General features: G+C 58.6%; 1 protein-coding gene and 1 long non-coding RNA gene across 13 annotated transcripts; both read left to right on the forward strand.

Moving 5' to 3' along the window:
• Nucleotides 1-481: 481 nt before the first annotated feature.
• Nucleotides 482-10,703, forward strand: LOC106628521 (uncharacterized). Of its 9 annotated transcripts, none has more exons than XR_015774597.1 (9): nucleotides 4,913-5,480; nucleotides 5,719-5,780; nucleotides 6,023-6,082; nucleotides 6,368-6,455; nucleotides 7,730-8,703; nucleotides 9,291-9,346; nucleotides 9,590-9,649; nucleotides 9,935-10,015; nucleotides 10,473-10,703. It is a non-coding gene; the product is annotated as an uncharacterized LOC106628521 (long non-coding RNA). The 9 variants fall into 9 exon arrangements; XR_015774598.1 differs by having other exon boundaries at nucleotides 9,938-10,015; XR_015774591.1 differs by lacking the exons at nucleotides 7,730-8,703; nucleotides 9,291-9,346; nucleotides 9,590-9,649; nucleotides 9,935-10,015; nucleotides 10,473-10,703 and adding exons at nucleotides 491-612; nucleotides 1,039-1,374; nucleotides 6,880-7,329 and having other exon boundaries at nucleotides 5,202-5,480.
• Nucleotides 10,704-12,145: 1,442 nt separating this feature from the next.
• On the forward strand, nucleotides 12,146-18,071 carry LOC102101359 (uncharacterized). Of its 4 annotated transcripts, none has more exons than XM_014258462.2 (8): nucleotides 12,149-12,240; nucleotides 12,328-12,385; nucleotides 12,604-12,663; nucleotides 12,940-13,008; nucleotides 15,736-16,047; nucleotides 16,930-16,980; nucleotides 17,304-17,465; nucleotides 17,700-18,071. In XM_014258462.2, exons 1-8 carry the CDS (start codon nucleotides 12,199-12,201, stop codon nucleotides 17,825-17,827), a joined length of 882 nt encoding a protein of 293 aa, XP_014113937.2. In that variant the 5' UTR covers nucleotides 12,149-12,198; the 3' UTR covers nucleotides 17,828-18,071. The 4 variants fall into 4 exon arrangements, with proteins under 4 accessions (XP_014113940.2, XP_014113942.2, XP_014113937.2 ...); XM_014258463.2 differs by having other exon boundaries at nucleotides 12,150-12,240; nucleotides 15,736-16,035; XM_014258465.2 differs by lacking the exon at nucleotides 12,940-13,008 and having other exon boundaries at nucleotides 12,146-12,240.
• Nucleotides 18,072-18,469: the final 398 nt, after the last annotated feature.

Below are 18,469 nucleotides of genomic sequence, written 5' to 3' on the forward strand. Positions count from 1 at the left end.
TCGCTCCCCGGCTCGCTGCTGGCCCAGCGAAGATTGCTGCAGGCGTTTTGGAGCGAGCGTGGCTGGCTCGGGGCTGGAGTTTGCGGAGCATCCCTGCTCCTGCCTCCCCTCTCCCGCTGCTCCCTCTGCTGAGGCAGAGCCCCGAGGGGCATCGGGGGCGATGCGGGTGCTGCGGTGGAGGCCCGCGGGCACCGTCACCCTCCGTCCATCCCTCCGTCGGCCCCGTGTGCCGAGTGAGTCTGTCTTTCCATTGTTCAAACAATCCCTTTTCCACACGCGGTGCCAAAGGCTCCCCGATCGCTCCCGCATGCGCCAGTATATTTAGCTGCCTCTAAGCCTCTACCTTTCCTTATATAGGAGAGGCCAAACGAATTTCTCACTCTCATTATTAATAGCCTGAGAGGAGCTCTTAGGAGGCTGCCAAAAATAGCAGGCAAACAGAACGCACCCGGGGTGGGGAGGGTGTCGTGGCAGGGAGGGAGCCGCCGGGACCGCCGCGGGAGGGATGCCACGCTGCTGGTCCTAGTTTTTCCCTTTGGGAACCACACTAAGGTGTCTCCCAGCATCCTGCCCCGGGCAGGGGGTCCTCCTCGCCCCGCCAGCTCTCCGCAGGTAGGACCGCCGGGGCTCCGGGTGGGCAGAGCAGCCCTGTACCCCCGAACTTGGCGGCTGGGGATGCTGGAACAATTGCTTTGTGGGTGTTGGGGACACTTCAAGTGGATGGCTTGGGGCAACTCAGGGATCCCCATCCTCACGGGGTCCCCCTGGCCATGGGGATCTCCTGTGGCTGAGATGGTTACAGGTTTTACCCTTCTGTGCACTCCACAAGCTCCGTTTTGCCCTCGAGCTGCCCTGGGCTGCTGCTGGGCCCAGTGGTGTGTGCCGGCTCCCACCACGACAAGGTTTTGGGACCTTCGCCAGGCACCTGGGCGATGTGGGGCAGGTGGCAAAGCTGGCCGACTGTCTGCGTGCTGGTGGCAGCCCTGGCCACCTCGGTCCGGGAGAGAGAGGGTTTCTCAGCAGAGATCACTCATACAGCATCCCCAGAATTGGGCACATGTGCTGGGACGCCGAGTCCAGGATGGGGTGAGCGAGGAGAGAGCTTCGGGGTGCTCAGAGAGTGAGGGGTCTTCAACTGCACCCGTAGACGTTGCATCCCAGGCAGGGTCTGCCTTAAATCCCTCCCTCCTCCCTCCCTCCCTGGCGAGGAACTTCTCCCGCTGAACTGGAGGATGCTGCAAGCTCCTGCGGACGAGCTGGAGGAGTCCTGTGGCAAAGTCAAGGCGAGCGGGGAATCAGCGTGCTCGTGCCGGGTGTCACCGCAGCTCGCTGCCGCCAGCCCAGCCTGCTGCGGCCAGTGTCACCTCCAGAACCGTGAGTGGCCTTGCGGGCGGGGGGTGCGGGGTCTGCGGGGGGCAGCGGGGCTTTCCCCGCCGCCAAGGTTTAACCTTCAGCGAGCCCGGCCGGTGCTGAGCCCTCCGGGGCCGGGGATGCTACTGCTGCTGGGCGCCGACAGCGGCTCGGCGTGGGCGGGGAGGGGACAACGTGGGAAGGGGGTCACCGCAGCCCCCCCCCCCCCTGCTTGGGGCCAGCCCAGGTGGAGGCGGAGAAGTGGGGGGTAGCAGCAAGTCTCTGTGTGGCTGGGGGTACAATGGGGCCCCCCGGCAGGTCCCGGCTGCAGAGGGGTGCTGGGTGCTGAGTGCTCGGGCTCTGCGGGCAGCACCCGGCCCTCCTGCCTGCGGGTGTCCCCCTGCACCGGGGCCGGCCATCGCCTCCCCAGCAGCCGAGGTGCCCTCCGCCACGCAAAGTGGGGACACCCTAAGCCTGTAGGATAAGGTGGGAAGGGAAACCCAACTTCTGGGCACCTCGGCATAGCATTTTGGACTCGCACGGGGGAAAGTGCTGACCACCACGGCCGGGTGCACCGGGGTCATGCGCCCACCACCTCGACATGGGCAATGCCGCGGGCCAAGGGACGGCAGGACGGGAGCCAGGGTGTTTCCCCAGGCACCCTGTGCCAGCGCTCCCCATGCACCCACCTCCCTCTTCTTTGCTGGGCCTCTTGGTATTTTATAAGTCACTCAGAAGCTGCTGCAGTGGGTTTGCCGGGGATGGATGAGCCGGGGGAAGCCGGCTGGAGGGGGCAGCGCTGGATGGGAAAACTTGTAAAAAGGTCCCTGCGGGGCAGAGGCTGCAGAGCGTGGCCAGGGACGCAGCGCTGGCGAAGCCGGGGAAAAAAAAAGATTCTTCCTTTTATAGCCAAGCTGGGGTTGTTGTTGGGTGCCTGCGGGCGCGTGGGTGCCACTACGGCCGGCCCGGCAGCTCCCCGGCTCCTCCGCCTCCCCCTGCAAAGCCGTGTGGTGCCTACAAACCACCCTGCCCGGGCAGGGAGCTGCTCTCGGGGCAGGTGGAGAACACGGGGGCCTGCCCTGGCCGAGGACTCACAGCCGGCCTGACGGCATGGAGAATTTGTGGAAGAGGCGCTGCCCCAGCCCACATCTCCCTGGTGGGTTTCTGCTCGGGGTCTACAGCTGTCAAAGGCAGTGCTGGGACTGGGGAGGGCTCGGGGATGCCTTTGGCACGCCCGGGGCTGCAGAGGGGTTGGTGGTGATGACTGGTAATGTCTGGGCACAGAGAGGGCAGTGGGGCAAAGCCGCTCTGTGGAACACGGCAGGCAAGGAGAGGTGGTGGGAACAGGCAGGGGGTGCCTGGGCTGGAGCTGGGGGACACGAGGTGCCCTGTAAGCAGCGAGCATCCCATGGAGCTGGGTGCAGCCCTCCAAGGTCACTGGGGGAGCCCAGCCGAGGGCTGTGGGAACCATGCCATGAGATGGGTCTGTGTGGGCCATTGGGGCTGGGGTATCTTTAGTACCCAGTCCTGGGAGGCTGCCCAAGGTCAGCCGAGGTGACTGGAGATGAACTCAGCTGCAATGTGAGAGCCTGGATGCTGTGCCCTGGCTTTGCAGTTTCAGGGTGGGTGCAGCCAGGGGTTTTTGGCTCCCACTGAACCCTGACAGTCCTGGCAGTCCCTGGGACCCCAGCACTGCTACAACAAATCCTCATGGCAGCATCACTCTGCACTGCAGGGCCGCAGAGCCCCGGGGTTCAGTGGGTGCATCTCTGCAGCCTCGGGCTCAGGACACCCAGTCTGTTTGATCTGGGGTGGGACAGGAGTGCTGGTCCTGCCAGACACGCTCTGCCCCGCTGCTCCTGCTGGGCTGGGGACTTGTCCTGGGTCCTGGGATGCTCAGGGCTGGATCCCTGGGGACCAGCCATGCGGGAGCTCCTGGGGTGCTGGCAGAGCATCCTGGGGGAAGCATGGCTGTGTCATGCTGTGCCCCACAGCAATGGTTGGTGCCTTGGGGGGCCACTGAGCAGCGACTGCTGCCTGTGGGTGATGTGAGCTGGGCTGGTGACGTGAGGCTGTACTTGGCACCCACGGGCTCCTTGCAGGGAGCTGCGGCGCGTGTGGACACAGCTTCTGCTGCTGAGTCACGGCCACACCATGCCTGGTCAGCCCCTCCTGCTCACAGCCAGACCCCCACACACCCCTCGCTCTCCTGTCCTGAGAGGGGTCAGCCCCTGGGAACCCAGAAACACTCCCTGTACCTGCCATTGTCCCATTCCAGCTGCAGATTTAGGGCTGGAAAGGTCACTGAAGTCAAGGTGCGTGCCCTCTGTCACCCTGCCATGGCCAAGCAGCACTGGGGATGGGAAGCCTCCCTACAGTCCCCTTAGGGTCTCAAGCCTCCAAGCTCTCAGCTGAATCCCTCCTCCCATGGGCAAAGCCACCTCCAGCTTTCCCTGTTCAGAGCTGCTACGTGGGGGGTGGAGTAGCCCTGACTCCCGTCTCCTTCTCCTGGCCCTGCAAAATGAGGTGGGCAGGGGCATGGGGGTGTGGGAGGTGTGTGGGAGTTCCCCTATGCTGACTCCATGTGCACCAGCCTGCACCACTGCTCAGGCACATAGACAGATGACGGGATGTAGTGTTTGGGGGTTCTGGGGCTGCAGGGGGAGAGGGAAACGAGTTGGTGCATCCTGACCCAGTGCAGCAGCAGCAGCAGCAGCAGCAGCAGCAGCAGCAGCAGCAGCAGCAGCAGCAGCAGCAGCAGCAGCAGCAGCAGCGGGGGGAGCCCTACCAAGCCAAGAGGCACGGCCGACTGGGATTCCCCCTGTGGAAGTGGCTCCAAGCACAGGCACCCACCTCTGCTGTCCATCCGTGCTGGCCCGTGCTTGGCTGTGCTGCCAGCTCCTCGCAGGTGCAGCTCCCCAGGTGCCCCCCACAGCCCAAACTGCTGAGCCTCGGCTGCATCTGGGAGCATCCCATCACCCACAAAGGGCGGCCAAAACCCTCCAAAATACCAGCCTGAGCACCCTCCGGCCGCCGAGAGGCTCTGGCTCCGAAGCACACAGGGCTTGGCCACGGCTCCAAACACGAGGAGCTCGGGGGTGGCTGCGGGCACAGAGGCCATTTGGGCAGTGCGTCCGCCTGGGCTGCACTGGACAGAGGCCGATGACGGGACTGGGGGTGGGCAGGAGGTGCCCCGACAGCCCCTGCACAACCTCTGGCTTCACCATGGCCACCGGCTCCTTCCAGGATCTCACTGGAGCTGGAGGACACGGCCGGGAGAGGGACAGCCCCGTGCCCTGCGCCCCCAGAACCGCGGCGTCCGCCTCTCCCTCCCAACCCTACATACTTCTTCATATGCCCATATGGAGCCGACCGACGTTATGGAATGTTAAGAAGTATGTATTTTTGGGCTGGGACCCCCACGCCGGGAGCTCCCATCATCAGCACGGTGCAGACGGCGCCTCCGGAGACACGGTGCGTCCCTGGGGCTGGTAAAAAGGAACCAGATCAACTTGCAACTGGATTTGGTCCCCTTCAACCAGCTGCAGCGGCGCATGAACTACGGCACCTGCTGCCCCTCGCCGCCGCCGCCGTGCTGTCCTTAGCGGGCCCGGGGTGAGGAGTGGGTGCAGGGAGCGGGACAAACGGGGGGTACAGAGTGGGGCTTTGGCTGGTTTTTGAGGCTGCCCGGTGGGGAGGAAAAAGGTGGAGCGGCTGCAGGTCTGCTCTCCAGACCGCTGTGGGTGCTCGTTAGAGCCGCGGTGTTTCACCGGTCGGGAAAGGCCCCGTGAAGCCACAGCACTCCGGCACAGGCCCGAGGAGCCCCAGCCCGGCGCGTCCTTCCCCCTCAGCTCCCGCACCTCCCGGCCGAAGCGCTCGGGGCGAAAGGGCTCCCTGGGGGACCCCCTAGAGTCCGACCCCCGAGGACAGGAGAGCCCCAGCCCCGCTCCAGCACAGACAGCAGCGTCAAGAGGAAATGAGAAAGTGAAACTCAACGAGCAGTGTCGGAAACTTCTCGATAATCATCGTCCTGGACACAACCTAACTCAGTTTTTCCGGACGCCATCTTTTCCTCCCGTCAGAGCACAAGAGACGCCCGAGAAGTTGGCATCGGGTGTCGCGGCCCCGCAGTGGGTGTTTGAGGACAGCTCCCTTTCTCTGAGGGGGGGACAGTAATGGGGGGCTGCTCACCTCGCTGAGCAGCCACCGAGCCCTGTGCCGAGCAGGAGCCTGGGCTGGGGCTGCTTTCAAGGGGAAGGGGCGGCTTGCTGGGTGGGAGAGGGGTGGCTGGGGGCGATCCTGCGGGGCGGAAAACACCAGTGACCCCACCTGCCACCCGCGGAAAAAATGTTGTTCTTACTTCCCAAGGAACCAGTTTTAGAGCAGACTCATCGCCGTTCTCGCTCTCGCTCCCGCCCAGCCGATCATGGGTAGGTTGGGTGACTTGTGGGGTGTGGGGCCTGGGCCCTGCAGTGGAACCGATCGTGGGGGGCACGGGGACCCTGGGGTTTGTCCCTTCTCCCACCACGTGTCTGCAGGGCTGGAGGAAAGCAGCACTGGGAGAGCTGCTGCTGCCACCGGGCCCCTGCCCTGCCCGGCACAGGGCGCTGGGCTCCGGCCAGGAGGAGCTTTAGTGCCCACACTCCTGTCCATCTGTCATTTTCCTTCTTAGCCGTTTTTCCGGTTGCCATTGCATTCTTGGTGGGACTCGCCATAGGAGCTGTAATTGTAGGTGAGAGTTTGACACGTGATGAGCAGCGCTTGGCTTTGCTTGGGGAGCTGCAGAGAGGGAAGGGACAGCACTGGGCACTGCCTGGAATTCTGCCTGCCCCCACTGCTGCAGCCCTGCACACTGCTCCTCTCCTGCTGCCCATGGGGTGTTCCCAGCCCTGCACCCCCAGCCCTCACTCCCTGCTCTGGTCCCTGGGTGCTTTTGGGGAGGCTGATGCTGGTGCTGGTGGCAGGGGGAGATGTGGGTCACAGAGAGCACCCTAACGCTGCTCTGTCCTCCCTGCAGCACTGGCAAATGATAAGACCATGGACTTCTCCATAAATGCCGAGGGTGCACGTATCCATGTGGGTGAGCGTGGAGGACAGGAGCTGAGGTGTGCTGGGTGGGACACGGGGTTGTACCCTGGGCTTACACTGAAGCCAAAGCAGCCCTTAAATCCCTCACTTTTTTTTTGTTTGTGCCCAAACTATGGGACAGGGATCAATTCCAATGTGGTGGGAAGAGGTAGGACATGCTGGGGTAGGGGTCAGGGCTGAGGGCATCAGGGGCTGTGCAAGAAAGTGTCTGCTCTGTGGCAAGAACTCCTGTGTCCACTGGCAGCTCTGGTCAGAGATGGAAAGGGAGAGCAGAAAGGGGTTGGATGTGCTTAGGAAGCAGAGCTTCTGCAGGCCAACTCTCTGGCACAGGCTGAGAGACACTTGCTGGAGAGACATTCCTGGCTGTCCCTGACTGGAGCTTGTCCATCAAGAGGCAGCCTTGATACTTCTGTGACATCACACTCCTGTCTTTCTTTATAGGGAAAAAACAAAAGGCCTGACTCTGCCCTGCAAGCATCAGCAGCATACACTGTGCTGTCTGTTAAAAGAACTCCTGGTGACCATGGCAGTGAATAGAAGCAGATTTCCTTCCTTTCAAGTAGCCTGATTCAATGTCTTCCCACTGCTGGAACTGGGAAGCCCCCCCAGCTTCCCCTTTAACAGTATTTGGATTACTTTGAGCAATACATGCTTTGAAAGCTTTAACAAAAGTGCATTGATTGTGTGGTTGTGTGTGGCGGTGCTTGGTGGGTGTTGTGGCTCAGGTACCTGCCCAGCACCTGGGGGTTTGCTGTGCTCCAGGAAGGGATTGCAGCAGGCAGTGTTCCCAGCCTTGCTCCCTGTCCCCCTGCACAGCGAGGGGCTGGCTCCCACTGAGTCCTGGCAGTCCCTGGGACCCCAGCACTGCTACAACAAATCCTCATGGCAGCATCACTCTGCACTGCAGGGCCGCAGAGCCCCGGGGTTCAGTGGGTGCATCTCTGCAGCCTCGGGCTCAGGACACCCAGTCTGTTTGATCTGGGGTGGGACAGGGGTGCTGGTCCTGCCAGACACGCTCTGCCCCGCTGCTCCTGCTGGGCTGAGGACTTGTCTTGGGTCCTGGGAGCCGTGGCTGGGATGCTCAGGGCTGGATCCCTGGGGCAGGAAAGAGAACCCCAAAAGTGCAGCCCTGTCAAAAACTGCTGCTGTTTCTGGCGACTCAAAATCCACCAGACCACCATCTGGGTGAGACTCTGCCCCTTCTTCAGAGCCACACTCTGAGACCTCTTCCTCGGTCAAGATGTCAGAGTTCTCTCCATAGCTCTGAAGCATGGTAATAAATTTTTTCCAGGGCAGAAGCAGTCTTGCCACCTCCATGTCTCCAGAAAACAGCAATTGGAACAAAGCATCGCCTAGGGGTTGCCGATAGTCTTTCGACATCGCTTTTTCAGTGCTAGGGAAAAAAAACATGCCTTTTTCCCCAGAGACAGAAAACCTCAAAATCGGCTCTAGGAATGTCCACTCTGCAGCGCTGGAAAACGTCCGCCCATAAATCCAGGACTAGGGAATCCTCTGGAGTTAGCATAGCTGTTACCATGCTTGCAGCTCACTGGGAAAGGTGTTCCGACTATCAAAATTGGCCTCCTCAGCAAAGGAGAGTGCGAATCCCGCGAGCCGGACCGAAAAACCCCTTTGCTAAATCGGGGGATGAAGCACGGTACCTCGTTACACTGTTGTAGACTTACAAGTCGGGGTCACCAGATGTCGCTATTGGACACCAAATAAAGAGGCCTGACTCCAAAGGCAGAAGGCGCTCAGAAGGCTTTATTGTCTACTTTTTAGTACCTTTTATACGGTGTTGAGACACAGACTTAACATGATTGGTAAAAGAGAACGACACCTCTCTAGTCCCATTGGTGGAACAAGAGAAACATAGTCAGCACAGCTGTACAGATTTGTTTTGAGAAACATAAGTTATTTACAGAAATTGTCCTTGAAAGAAAGACTCTCCTGAGAAATCTTCCCTTGGGAAAGAAATCAGCCACTGGCAGGCTGAAAACCTTTTCAGACTCAGGAATGTCAGGCTCACAGTTTCCCTCAGTGGAAAATGACAGGCTCTCTGCAGGGACAACCCCAGGGTCCAATGTCCTGGACATGGGCAAGCCCCAGCCCTGCTCCAGCAGAGACAGCGACATCAAGAATTGATGAAAATGAAAGGGAGACTCAGTGATTGGGCAATTTCCCATAAATTACCCATCCTGACCTTCCCTGTTGGGATCTTTCCTGCAACACCTTGACCCTCAGAGCACAGTACACACAGGACAGGTGAGTGGTGTCCCCTCACAGTGTTGCTATGTCCCCACGGTGGGTGTTTGAGGACACCCGCTGCACTGGGGGAGAGAGAGAGATAAGATTGAACTGAGTTAGAGGCTGTGGGATGGACCTGCACAATGCCATGGCAGCACCAAGAAGCTTATCTCCCCTGACCTTGGGACAAAGTGCCACTTGGTGGATGCCCTAGGGAGAGAAGCCTGTCGGAATCTGCCAGGCACTGCAATGTGCTCAGCCCACGGAAGGACTTTCAGAAGGCGTGTTGCTGATGTGGCAATGTATGATAAGTCGCTTAGTGAAAAAAAAATGTAAGGAAATACAAGGTCTTGAAGAAGGCTATAAAAACAGCTCCTTTCAATACATATTTCACTCTCTACTGGTCTGAGTCCATGCACTGGTGGAACGGCCAGGTGGGCCTGGGCCGGCAGGAGCCTGGGCTGGGGCTGAGGGGGTCTCTGCTTTTATGGGGTGGCTGGGGTCTCCTAGGTGGGAGAGGGGTGGCTTGGGGCGATCGTGCAGGGCAGCAGAGCCCCGCTGACCCCACCTGCCACTCAGAAAAAATGTTGTTCTTGCTTCCCAAGGAACCAGGTTTAGAGCAGACTCATCGCAGCTCTCGCTCCCGCCCAGCCGACCATGGGTAGGTTGGGTGACTTGTGGGGTGCGGGGCAGGGGACCTGCAGTGGGACAGTGCAGACAGGTCTCAGGAACCCTGGAGTTTGTCCCTTCTCCCCTGTCCTCCCGGGATCTGCCGAAGAAGGATGGTGCTGAGAGAGCTGCTGCTGCCACCGGGCCCCTGCCCTGCCCGGCACAGGGCGCTGGGCTCCAGCCAGGAGGAGCTTTAGTGCCCACACTCCTGTCCATCTGTCATTTTCCTTCCTAGATTGCAAAGCCATCGGTATTGCATTTGCTGTTGGAATTGTCATTGGAGCTGCAATTGTAGGTGAGAGTCTGGCACAGGATAAGCAGCGCTTGGCTTTGCTTGGGGAGCTGCAGAGAGGGAAGGGACAGCACTGGGCACTGCCTGGAATTCTGCCTGCCCCCACTGCTGCAGCCCTGCACACTGCTCCTCTCCTGCTGCCCATGGGGTGTTCCCAGCCCTGCACCCCCAGCCCTCACTCCCTGCTCTGGTCCCTGGGTGCTTTTGGGGAGGCTGATGCTGGTGCTGGTGGCAGGGGGAGATGTGGGTCACAGAGAGCACCCTAACGCTGCTCTGTCCTCCCTGCAGCAGCAGTAGGTGGTATGCCGGTGTCCCTCTCTGCAGTGGGGATTAGCAAGACCAAGGGTCTTGCCATCACTTTCACGGCTGGTGAGTGCAAAGGGGAGGGGGGATAGGCTGTACTGGGAAGGAACACAGGGTTGTACCCTGGGCTTGCTCTATAGCCAAACCAGTTCTTTAAAACCTCACTGGTTCAAATCTCCTCAAAGTGTGGGACAGGGATCAATCCTAATGTGGTGGGATGAGGCAAGACATGCTGGGGTAGGGGTCAAGGTTGAGGACATCAGGGGCTGGGCAGGCAGGTGTCTGCTCTGTAGCAAGAACTCCTGCGTCTACTGGCAGCAGTGGCAAGTGGCAGAAACGGAGAGCAGAAAGGGTTTGGGTGTGCTCAGGGAGCAGAGTTCACTGCAGGCCAACTCCCTAGCACAGTCCATGGAGATCCTTCCCTCTCCCTGACCAGGGAAAGTCATTGGCTGTCCCTGCCTCATGTTTATCCCTCAGCAGGTGGCCTCAATACTCCTGGAACATCACACTTCTGTCTTTGCAGGTGCAAAAAAATTGGCCTGACTCTGCCCTGCAAGCTGCAGCCAATTGCATAAAAACTCTCAGTGATCCATGCCAGGGAATAAAAGCAAGATTTCTGCCTTCCAAGCAGCCTGATTTGTCTTTAAAAGGCAGGTGCTAAAAAGTCCCATGACACCCACAGCTTCCGCTGCAAATGGTTAGGATTCATTTTAACCATAAAATCATGTTAAACAATAAATGAACAGTGACAGTGTGTCTGTGTGGCGATGCTTGTTGTACGTTGTGGCTCAGGTACCTGGGGGTTTGCTTTGCTCCAGGAAGGGATTGCAGCAGGCAGTGTTCCCAGCCTTGCTCCCTGTCCCCCTGCACAGCGAGGGGCTGGCTCCCACTGAGTCCTGGCAGTCCCTGGGACCCCAGCACTGCTACAACAAATCCTCATGGCAGCATCACTCTGCACTGCAGGGCCGCAGAGCCCTGGGGTTCAGTGGGTGCATCTCTGCAGCCTCGGGCTCAGGACACCCAGTCTGTTTGATCTGGGGTGGGACAGGGGTGCTGGTCCTGCCAGACACGCTCTGCCCCGCTGCTCCTGCTGGGCTGAGGACTTGTCTTGGGTCCTGGGAGCCGTGGCTGGGATGCTCAGGGCTGGATCCCTGGGGACCAGCCATGCGGGAGCTCCTAGGGTGATGGCAGGGCATCCTGGGGGAGAAGCATGGCTTGCACCACCAGCTCTGGGGACCCGCTTTTTGTCTGAGGGCTGTGAGAATATGAGGCTCTTTTGTACTTTTTCTTTTGGGGCTTGGTGCCTCTGGGGCATTTTGAGTCTGGGGGCCTGTGAGTCTTGTCGTTTTGCCCTGGCTCCAGCCTGCCTTTTGGCTCTTTTGCCTCCGCGGGCTCTTGCTCGTCCTGGCGTCTGTCCCGCCCCGTTGTGTCCCTGCCCGACGCCCTGCTGCTCCATCCCTTCGTTCCTGCCTGCCTGATCCACCTGTGTCCAACCCTGCCCGCCTCCGATCCAGCCCACCCTGCTTCCCGATCCCCGCTGTGCTCCCGTCCACGCTCCCGCACCTCTGCCCAAGCCGCACTCGCTCTCTGCCTGCCCGGCAGGAGCTCACAGACAGGCAGCGACCACGTCCTGGTGCACATGGACAGCACTCCCCCATCTGCTGCTGCTAACTCCTGCTTTTTGTCCCTGTCTTCCTCTCTCTCCCATTTTCCTTTCTCCTTCTCTGTCTTTTCTAGCACCTTTTTAGTAGGGTAACTTCTTTTTTGTTTGTTTTTTCGTTACCAATAAACGGTTTTCAGATACACTGTTGTCTCGGTTGACTTTATTTCCTTCCAGACCATCTATTTTTAAAAGAATTCCTCGCAGTTCCCCTCAGTGGAAAATGACAGGCTCTCTGCAGGGACAGCCCCAGGTTCCAATGTCCTGGACATGGGCAAGCCCCAGCCCTGCTCCAGCAGAGACAGTGACATAGAGAATTGATGAAAATGAAAGGGAAACTCAGTGATTGGGCAATTTCCCGTAAATTACCCATCCTGACCTTCCCTGTTGGGATCTTTCCTGCAACACCTTGACCCTCAGAGCACAGCACACACAGGACAGGTGAGTGGTGTGGAGTTGCTGTGTCCCCACAGTGGGTGTTTGAGGACAGCACCCTTTCTCTGAGGGTGGGGACAATAACGGGGGGCTGATCACCTCACTGTGCCAGCCAAAACCTGGGCCAGGCAGGAACCCAGGCAGGCTCTGAGGGATGCCTGCTTGTGTGGGAGACCCGGGCTCCTGGGTGACACAGGTGTGGCTGGGCACGATTGTGCAGGATACCAAAGTCCTGCCAGCCCCACCCGCTGCCCTCGGGAAAACTTCATGTTCTCATTTCTAGAAGGACCAGGCTCACAGAGGACCCAACACAGCTCTCGCTCCCGCCCAGCAGGCCATGGGTAGGTTGGGAGGCTCATGGGAGGGCCCTGTCGTGGGACTGCAGAGGGGACATGGGGCCCTTCTCTCCTTCTGACAGTCTGCAGGGCTGGAGGAAAGCAGCACTGGGAGAGCTGCTGCTGCCACCGGGCCCCTGCCCTGCCCGGCACAGGGCGCTGGGCTCCGGCCAGGAGGAGCTTTAGTGCCCACACTCCTGTCCATCTGTCATTTTCCTTCTTAGCCGTTTTTCCGGTTGCCATTGCATTCTTGGTGGGACTCGCCATAGGAGCTGTAATTGTAGGTGAGAGTTTGACACGTGATGAGCAGCGCTTGGCTTTGCTTGGGGAGCTGCAGAGAGGGAAGGGACAGCACTGGGCACTGCCTGGAATTCTGCCTGCCCCCACTGCTGCAGCCCTGCACACTGCTCCTCTCCTGCTGCCCATGGGGTGTTCCCAGCCCTGCACCCCCAGCCCTCACTCCCTGCTCTGGTCCCTGGGTGCTTTTGGGGAGGCTGATGCTGGTGCTGGTGGCAGGGGGAGATGTGGGTCACCCTAACACTGCTCTGTCCTCCCTGCAGCACTGGCAAAGGGTGAGACCATCGACTTTTCTAGGAATTTCAAGTATTTTGGCTTCAGTTTCAGCATTGGTGAGTGGGGGAGGATAGGCAGATGGGCTGTGCTGGGAGGGAATACAGGGCTGTTCCCTGGGCTCCTTGTAGAACTAAATCATCCCTTGAACCCCTCACTGGCCTGAATCCAACTGAAATCTGGTGAAGGGATAAATCTCCAATGTGCTGGGAAGAGTCAGGACCTGGTGAGATCAGGGTCAGGGCTGAGGGCATTGGGGCTGTGCAGGCAGGTTAACTGCTTTTTGTCCACTGGCAGCAGTGGCCAGAGGCAGAAAGAGAGAGCGGAAAGGGGTTGGGTGTGCTCAGGAAGCAGAGCTCACTGCAGGCCAGCTCCCTGGCACAGTCAGGGTGCAGCTCCCCAGCTGCCCCCACAGCCCAAACTGCTGAGCCTCGGCTGCATCCGGGAGCATCCCATCACCCACAAAGGGCGGCCAAAACCCTCCAAAATACCAGCCTGAGCACCCTCCGGCCGCCGAGAGGCTCTGGCTCCAAAGCACACAGGGCTTGGCCACGGCTCCAAACACGAGGAGCTCGGGGGTGGCTGCGGGCACAGAGGCCATTTGGGCAGTGCGTCCGCCTGGGCTGCACTGGACAGAGGCCGATGACGGGACTGGGGGTGGGCAGGAGGTGCCCCGACAGCCCCTGCACAACCTCTGGCTTCACCATGGCCACCGGCTCCTTCCAGGCATTGGATGGCTTTGTTACGAATTATGATTCACCTTGTGCCACCTTGAATCAGGTGACAGGCTGGGTTGGCAAGTACTGTGTGTCCCGTGCTGTGCCCCATGTGTGACCTCAGGGCTCACCCCACACTCAGTTGAGTTTCAGTTCCTGTATTCTCTCTGTTATTTACCTCAAATATGTCGCATTATGCAACAGTGTTGGTAAACAAGGCAGCAAGTGTTTCCCCAGCACCCTGAGTTCTGGCTTTCCAGGGCAGTGCCAGCATGTCCAGGGCCATGGGAGCAGGGTCCAGGTCCAGGAGAGCCCCATGTGGCCCTGCTGCCTGCATTGCCCTGGATGTGGGGACACCCAATGGCAGCAGGGAGCTGAGATCTGGGGGATCTGCTCCTCTGTGGGGTGTTCTCCCTTGCTAGGGGGGATGGTGGGGCTCAGGCCGGCCCAGCTGGGGGGGCCTGGTCTGATTTCTCCTCACAGCTGTTGGTCATTGTCAGGAAAATTAATCCACAAACACCAGAGGTTTATGTCCAAAAAGGAGACAGAGGAGTCCTTTTTCTTTATTTGAATAAAGAGAGAGAGGCCATGGGGCATTCCCCTGGGGTCTCTCAAATTTTTGGAGGACGCAGCCTCCTTTTTGTCCTAATTCTCGGCCGCTTGTCCCTTCTCTCTTTCCCCATAGGCTGAGGTACTTGACAGGTACAGACTTCCCGGAAGGCCTGATACCTGCGATACCTTCCCCCCCACCACCCCAGTGCATATTCCCTTCTTCATTCTTAACTTTTGTGGAATTCATGGTGCTCTTTCAGTGCCTCTTTCATCTTTTAGTGGAATCCATACCATTGTTTCTGTTGTCTCTCACTGATAGCTGCATCTTATCAGCAGACCCACAGCTTGTTTGTAAAGACAAACTAGTCATTCCTCTCAGTCATTGTACTGCTTTGGGCTGGGGTAGAGATAATTTTCCTCCCAGGGGCTGCTCTGGGGATGTGTTTTGGGCTTGTGCCGAACACGGGGTTGATGATACGGAGGGGTTTCATTAGGGCTGAGCTTGCCCAGCCCAAGGCCTTTCCTGCCCCTCACGGGGCCATGCTGGGGGGGATTTGGGTGTGTGTGGGAGGAGACGGGGCAGGGACAGGTGACCCAGCTGGCCGATGGGATATCCCAGACCGTGTGACACAGATGAATGGACAAAGGAGATTTTGGGAATGATGGCGTATTTTTTCCCGAGTCTCTGCCCCGTGTGAAGGGGTCCTGCTCAGGGGTGCTGAACCCCTCCCTGCCCACGGGATGCAGGGAATGAATTCCTAGCTTTGCTTTGCTTTTGCTTGCATGTGCGGCTTTTGCTTTCCCTATTGAACTGTTTCCTTCAACCCATGACTTTTCTCGCTTTTACTCTCCCTGGTTCCGATGGGGGTTGGAGGGGTGTGGGTGATGAGCAAGCGGCTGCGAGGTGGGGCTGGCTGGGGTTAAGCTACGACAGCCACCAATGCTCCCAACAGGGCTCTGTTTTGGCTGCCGTGACCCCCCCGGTACACACCGGGACCCTCGCAGTTGTCTCCCGTGACCCCGCTGGTACCCGGCTGGGACCCCCACCTCTGCCCTGGGCCCTCCTTGCTGTGTCTGACTCGCCGAGTAATGACTCAGGCTCCGCCTTTCTGCGTTCTTCCCGGGCGTGACTCGGACGCGGCAGCCCTGGGGCGAGCATCGGCACCATTACAGTCCACCGGAGACTGCGGGCAGGTGGGCAACGCGGGCAGTGCTCCTCCCTTCCCTCTTCCACCTTCCCTGTCCTCTTCATCTTCCTCTTCTCCCTCCTGCCCTCCTGCCTTTTTCCCTCTTAGCCGTGAGACACAGAGGCAGAGGAGCTGCCACTGGAGCAGTTGCCCGAGCAGGTGAAGGTCTGGCACTCGGGTTCACTGCCAGGCTGGGGGCTGCGAGTGCTGGGGCTGGAGAGACTCAGGGTGCTGCTGGGAGGGAGGGAGGGGCAGCACTGGCCTGGAGCTGCAGGTTTCTGTCTTGGTGCCAAAACTGGGCTGTCATATATCCTGCTGTCACTCGGTGCAGGAGACTCTGCCAAGATTTCCAAGAGGAAGCCAATGCCAGATGAGGGACCTAAGAAGGAGACAATTTCAGATGAGGAATCTAGGAAGGAGACAGCTCCTGGTGATAACCCCAAGAAGGAGACAACTTCAGATGAGGATTCCGGGGAGACAAATACTGGTGATGAGGCCAAGAAGGAGACAACTTCAGATGAGGATTCCGGGGAGACAGATACTGGTGATGAGGCCAAGAAGGAGACAACTTCAGATGAGGATTCCGGGGAGACAAATACTGGTGATGAGCCCAAGAAGGAGGATAGTCCAGGTAAAGTGCAGGGTAAGTTTAGGTTAGACATCAGAAAAAAATTCTTCACTGAAAGACTGAGTGGGCGCTGGAATAGTCTGCTCAGGGAGGGGTGGAGGCACCATCCCTGGATGCGTCTATAAAAAGATTGAACGTGGCACTCAGTGCCATGGTTTAATTGAGGAGGTGTTTGGTCTTAGGTTGAACTGGATGATCTCAAAGGTCTTTTCCAACCTAGTTCCTTCTGTCATTTTTTGTGACTTCCCAAGAGAAGCCAAGCAGATGCCTGATCCCAAGATCTCTGCCAGGCATCCTGGTAGGCATTGGAAAGCTCCAGCAGCTTGGCCACCCTTTGAAGAGCTGGGGATGTGCTGGAGTGATAGGTGCCCTGAAAGTAAAAGTGGATGTGCAGTTGGGGCCTCAGTACCTGCTAAGTGTCTTGGGATTTGCTGTACTCCACAAAGGGATCCCAGTGGGCAGTGTTTCCAGCCCTGCTCCCTCTCCCCTGCGCAGCGAGGGGCTGGCAAGGCAGTGGTTGATTTCGTTATGAACTCTGATTCATCTTGTGTTGGTGGCAGGTGACAGATTGGGCTGACATGTGCTGTGTGTCCTGTGCTGTTCCGGGTTGGTGGGTGCTGTGGGCAGGGCAGGTGTGTGCCCTGGGTGTGGCACACTCCAGGGTGTGCCCCTTTCCTTTTTCCTTCCAGCCTGGAGGGGCATTTGGACCCACCCCACCAAAAGCTTCTTCCCAGGGGTCTTTAGGGGCTGGAGGCAGATGAAGGCAGGGGGAGGCTGGAGGAACTGCTGCTGGCTCTGGGATCCTGCTCTGCCTGGCACAGGGTGCTCAGCACTGCTCAGGGGAGCTTTGCTGTCCATATTCCTGTCCTTCTTCCCTCCTGTCATTTTCTTTCTCAGGGAACAAAGGGAAAGCTGTTGGAGCTGCCATCGGAGCCACAGTGGGAGCAGGTGAGCGTCTGGCACTGAATGAGCGGCGCTTGGGTTCACTGCCTAATCCCAGCCCCATGTGGTCCTGGGGACTGGGCTGGGGAGAACTGGAGTGCAGGAGGGTCAGTACTGGGCACTGCCTGGAATTCTGCCTGCCCCCACTGCTGCAGCCCTGCACACTGCTCCTCTCCTGCTGCCCATGGGGTGTTCCCAGCCCTGCACCCCCAGCCCTCACTCCCTGCTCTGGTCCCTGGGTGCTTTTGGGGAGGCTGATGCTGGTGCTGGTGGCAGGGGGAGATGTGGGTCACAGAGAGCACCCTAACGCTGCTCTGTTCCCCCTGCAGGAGTGGCGCTGGTTGGCCTCCCGCTGTGCATTGGCGCGCTGGGGTTCACAGGAGCCGGCATTGCCGCTGGCTCCATCGCTGCCAAGATGATGTCGGCAGCTGCCATTGCCAATGGTGGCGGAGTGGCCGCCGGCAGCACCGTTGCTGTGCTGCAGTCCATCGGTGAGTGGGGAGGGCAGGGAAGCTGGGCTTCATCTCCATGGCAGGGAACACAGGCTTGTACCCTGGGCTTGCTCTAGAGCCAAAGCAGCCCTTTAACTCCTCATGGTCTGAACTGCTCCAAACTCTCTGGGTTGTCCCTGCCCAGGAGTCCCTGGCTGGCTGTGCCCAGTGCTTGGTCCCTCAGCAGGCAGCCTCGATGCTCCTGGGACTTCAAGCTTCAATCTGTCTTTGCAGGAGCTGCAGGTTTTTCTCTTGGTGCCAAAGTTGGTCTGACATCTGCCCTGAGCTCAGTTGGTGCAGCAAGCGGTGCCTGGCTGTCCAAGTGGAAGAACCCTCCAAGTTACAAACCTAAAAAAGGATAAAAATCCAAGTGATAAACCCAAGAAAAAGTAACTTGGATGACAAACCTGAGGAGGAGACAACTCCAGACAAGAAACCCAAGAGAAGCCAAGCAGGTGCCTGACCCCAAGGCCTTGCAATGCACAATGGCAGGTGCTGGGAAACCCCCACAGACCCCTCAGGACTTTGCCTCCCCTTTTAAAAGCTTTGGATTCTGTTGAGCAATGAGTCCCCTGAAGCCAATAAAGTCACTTTTCCTGCAGCAGAGATGGTGTTTCTGTGTTGCTGTAGCTCTTGGGTGATGGTGGCATTAGAGGGGGACAGAGCACAGGGAATGTTCAGTCCCCAGGACTGACCCACTCGCTTGATGGTGCCCCCAGTTCCCCTGCACTCAATTTGGGGCAGCTGTGTAGTTACAGCCCACAACAGAGGAACAAAACCGAGTGTGAGTGGGAACACCACGTGGGAATCACCAGGTGTTGCTGTGTAGGTGATTAACTGCAATTTTAACCATGGCTTAAAAACTACTTAGCCCTCCCCATATGAAATCTGTGAGATTCTACTTTTAAACTGTGTATTGGTTTTGGAAAGTGCTTTTAGATTCCAACATCATACAGGAAAGGAGGATGGATGCACTCTTTTATTAAGGTTAAAGGTTTTTAATC

This window comes from Pseudopodoces humilis, chromosome 27 (assembly GCF_049639895.1).
Source record: "Pseudopodoces humilis isolate 2021_Gansu_Grassland_sample_001 chromosome 27, ASM4963989v1, whole genome shotgun sequence".
In the NCBI taxonomy this organism is placed as follows: Eukaryota; Metazoa; Chordata; class Aves; order Passeriformes; family Paridae; genus Pseudopodoces; species Pseudopodoces humilis.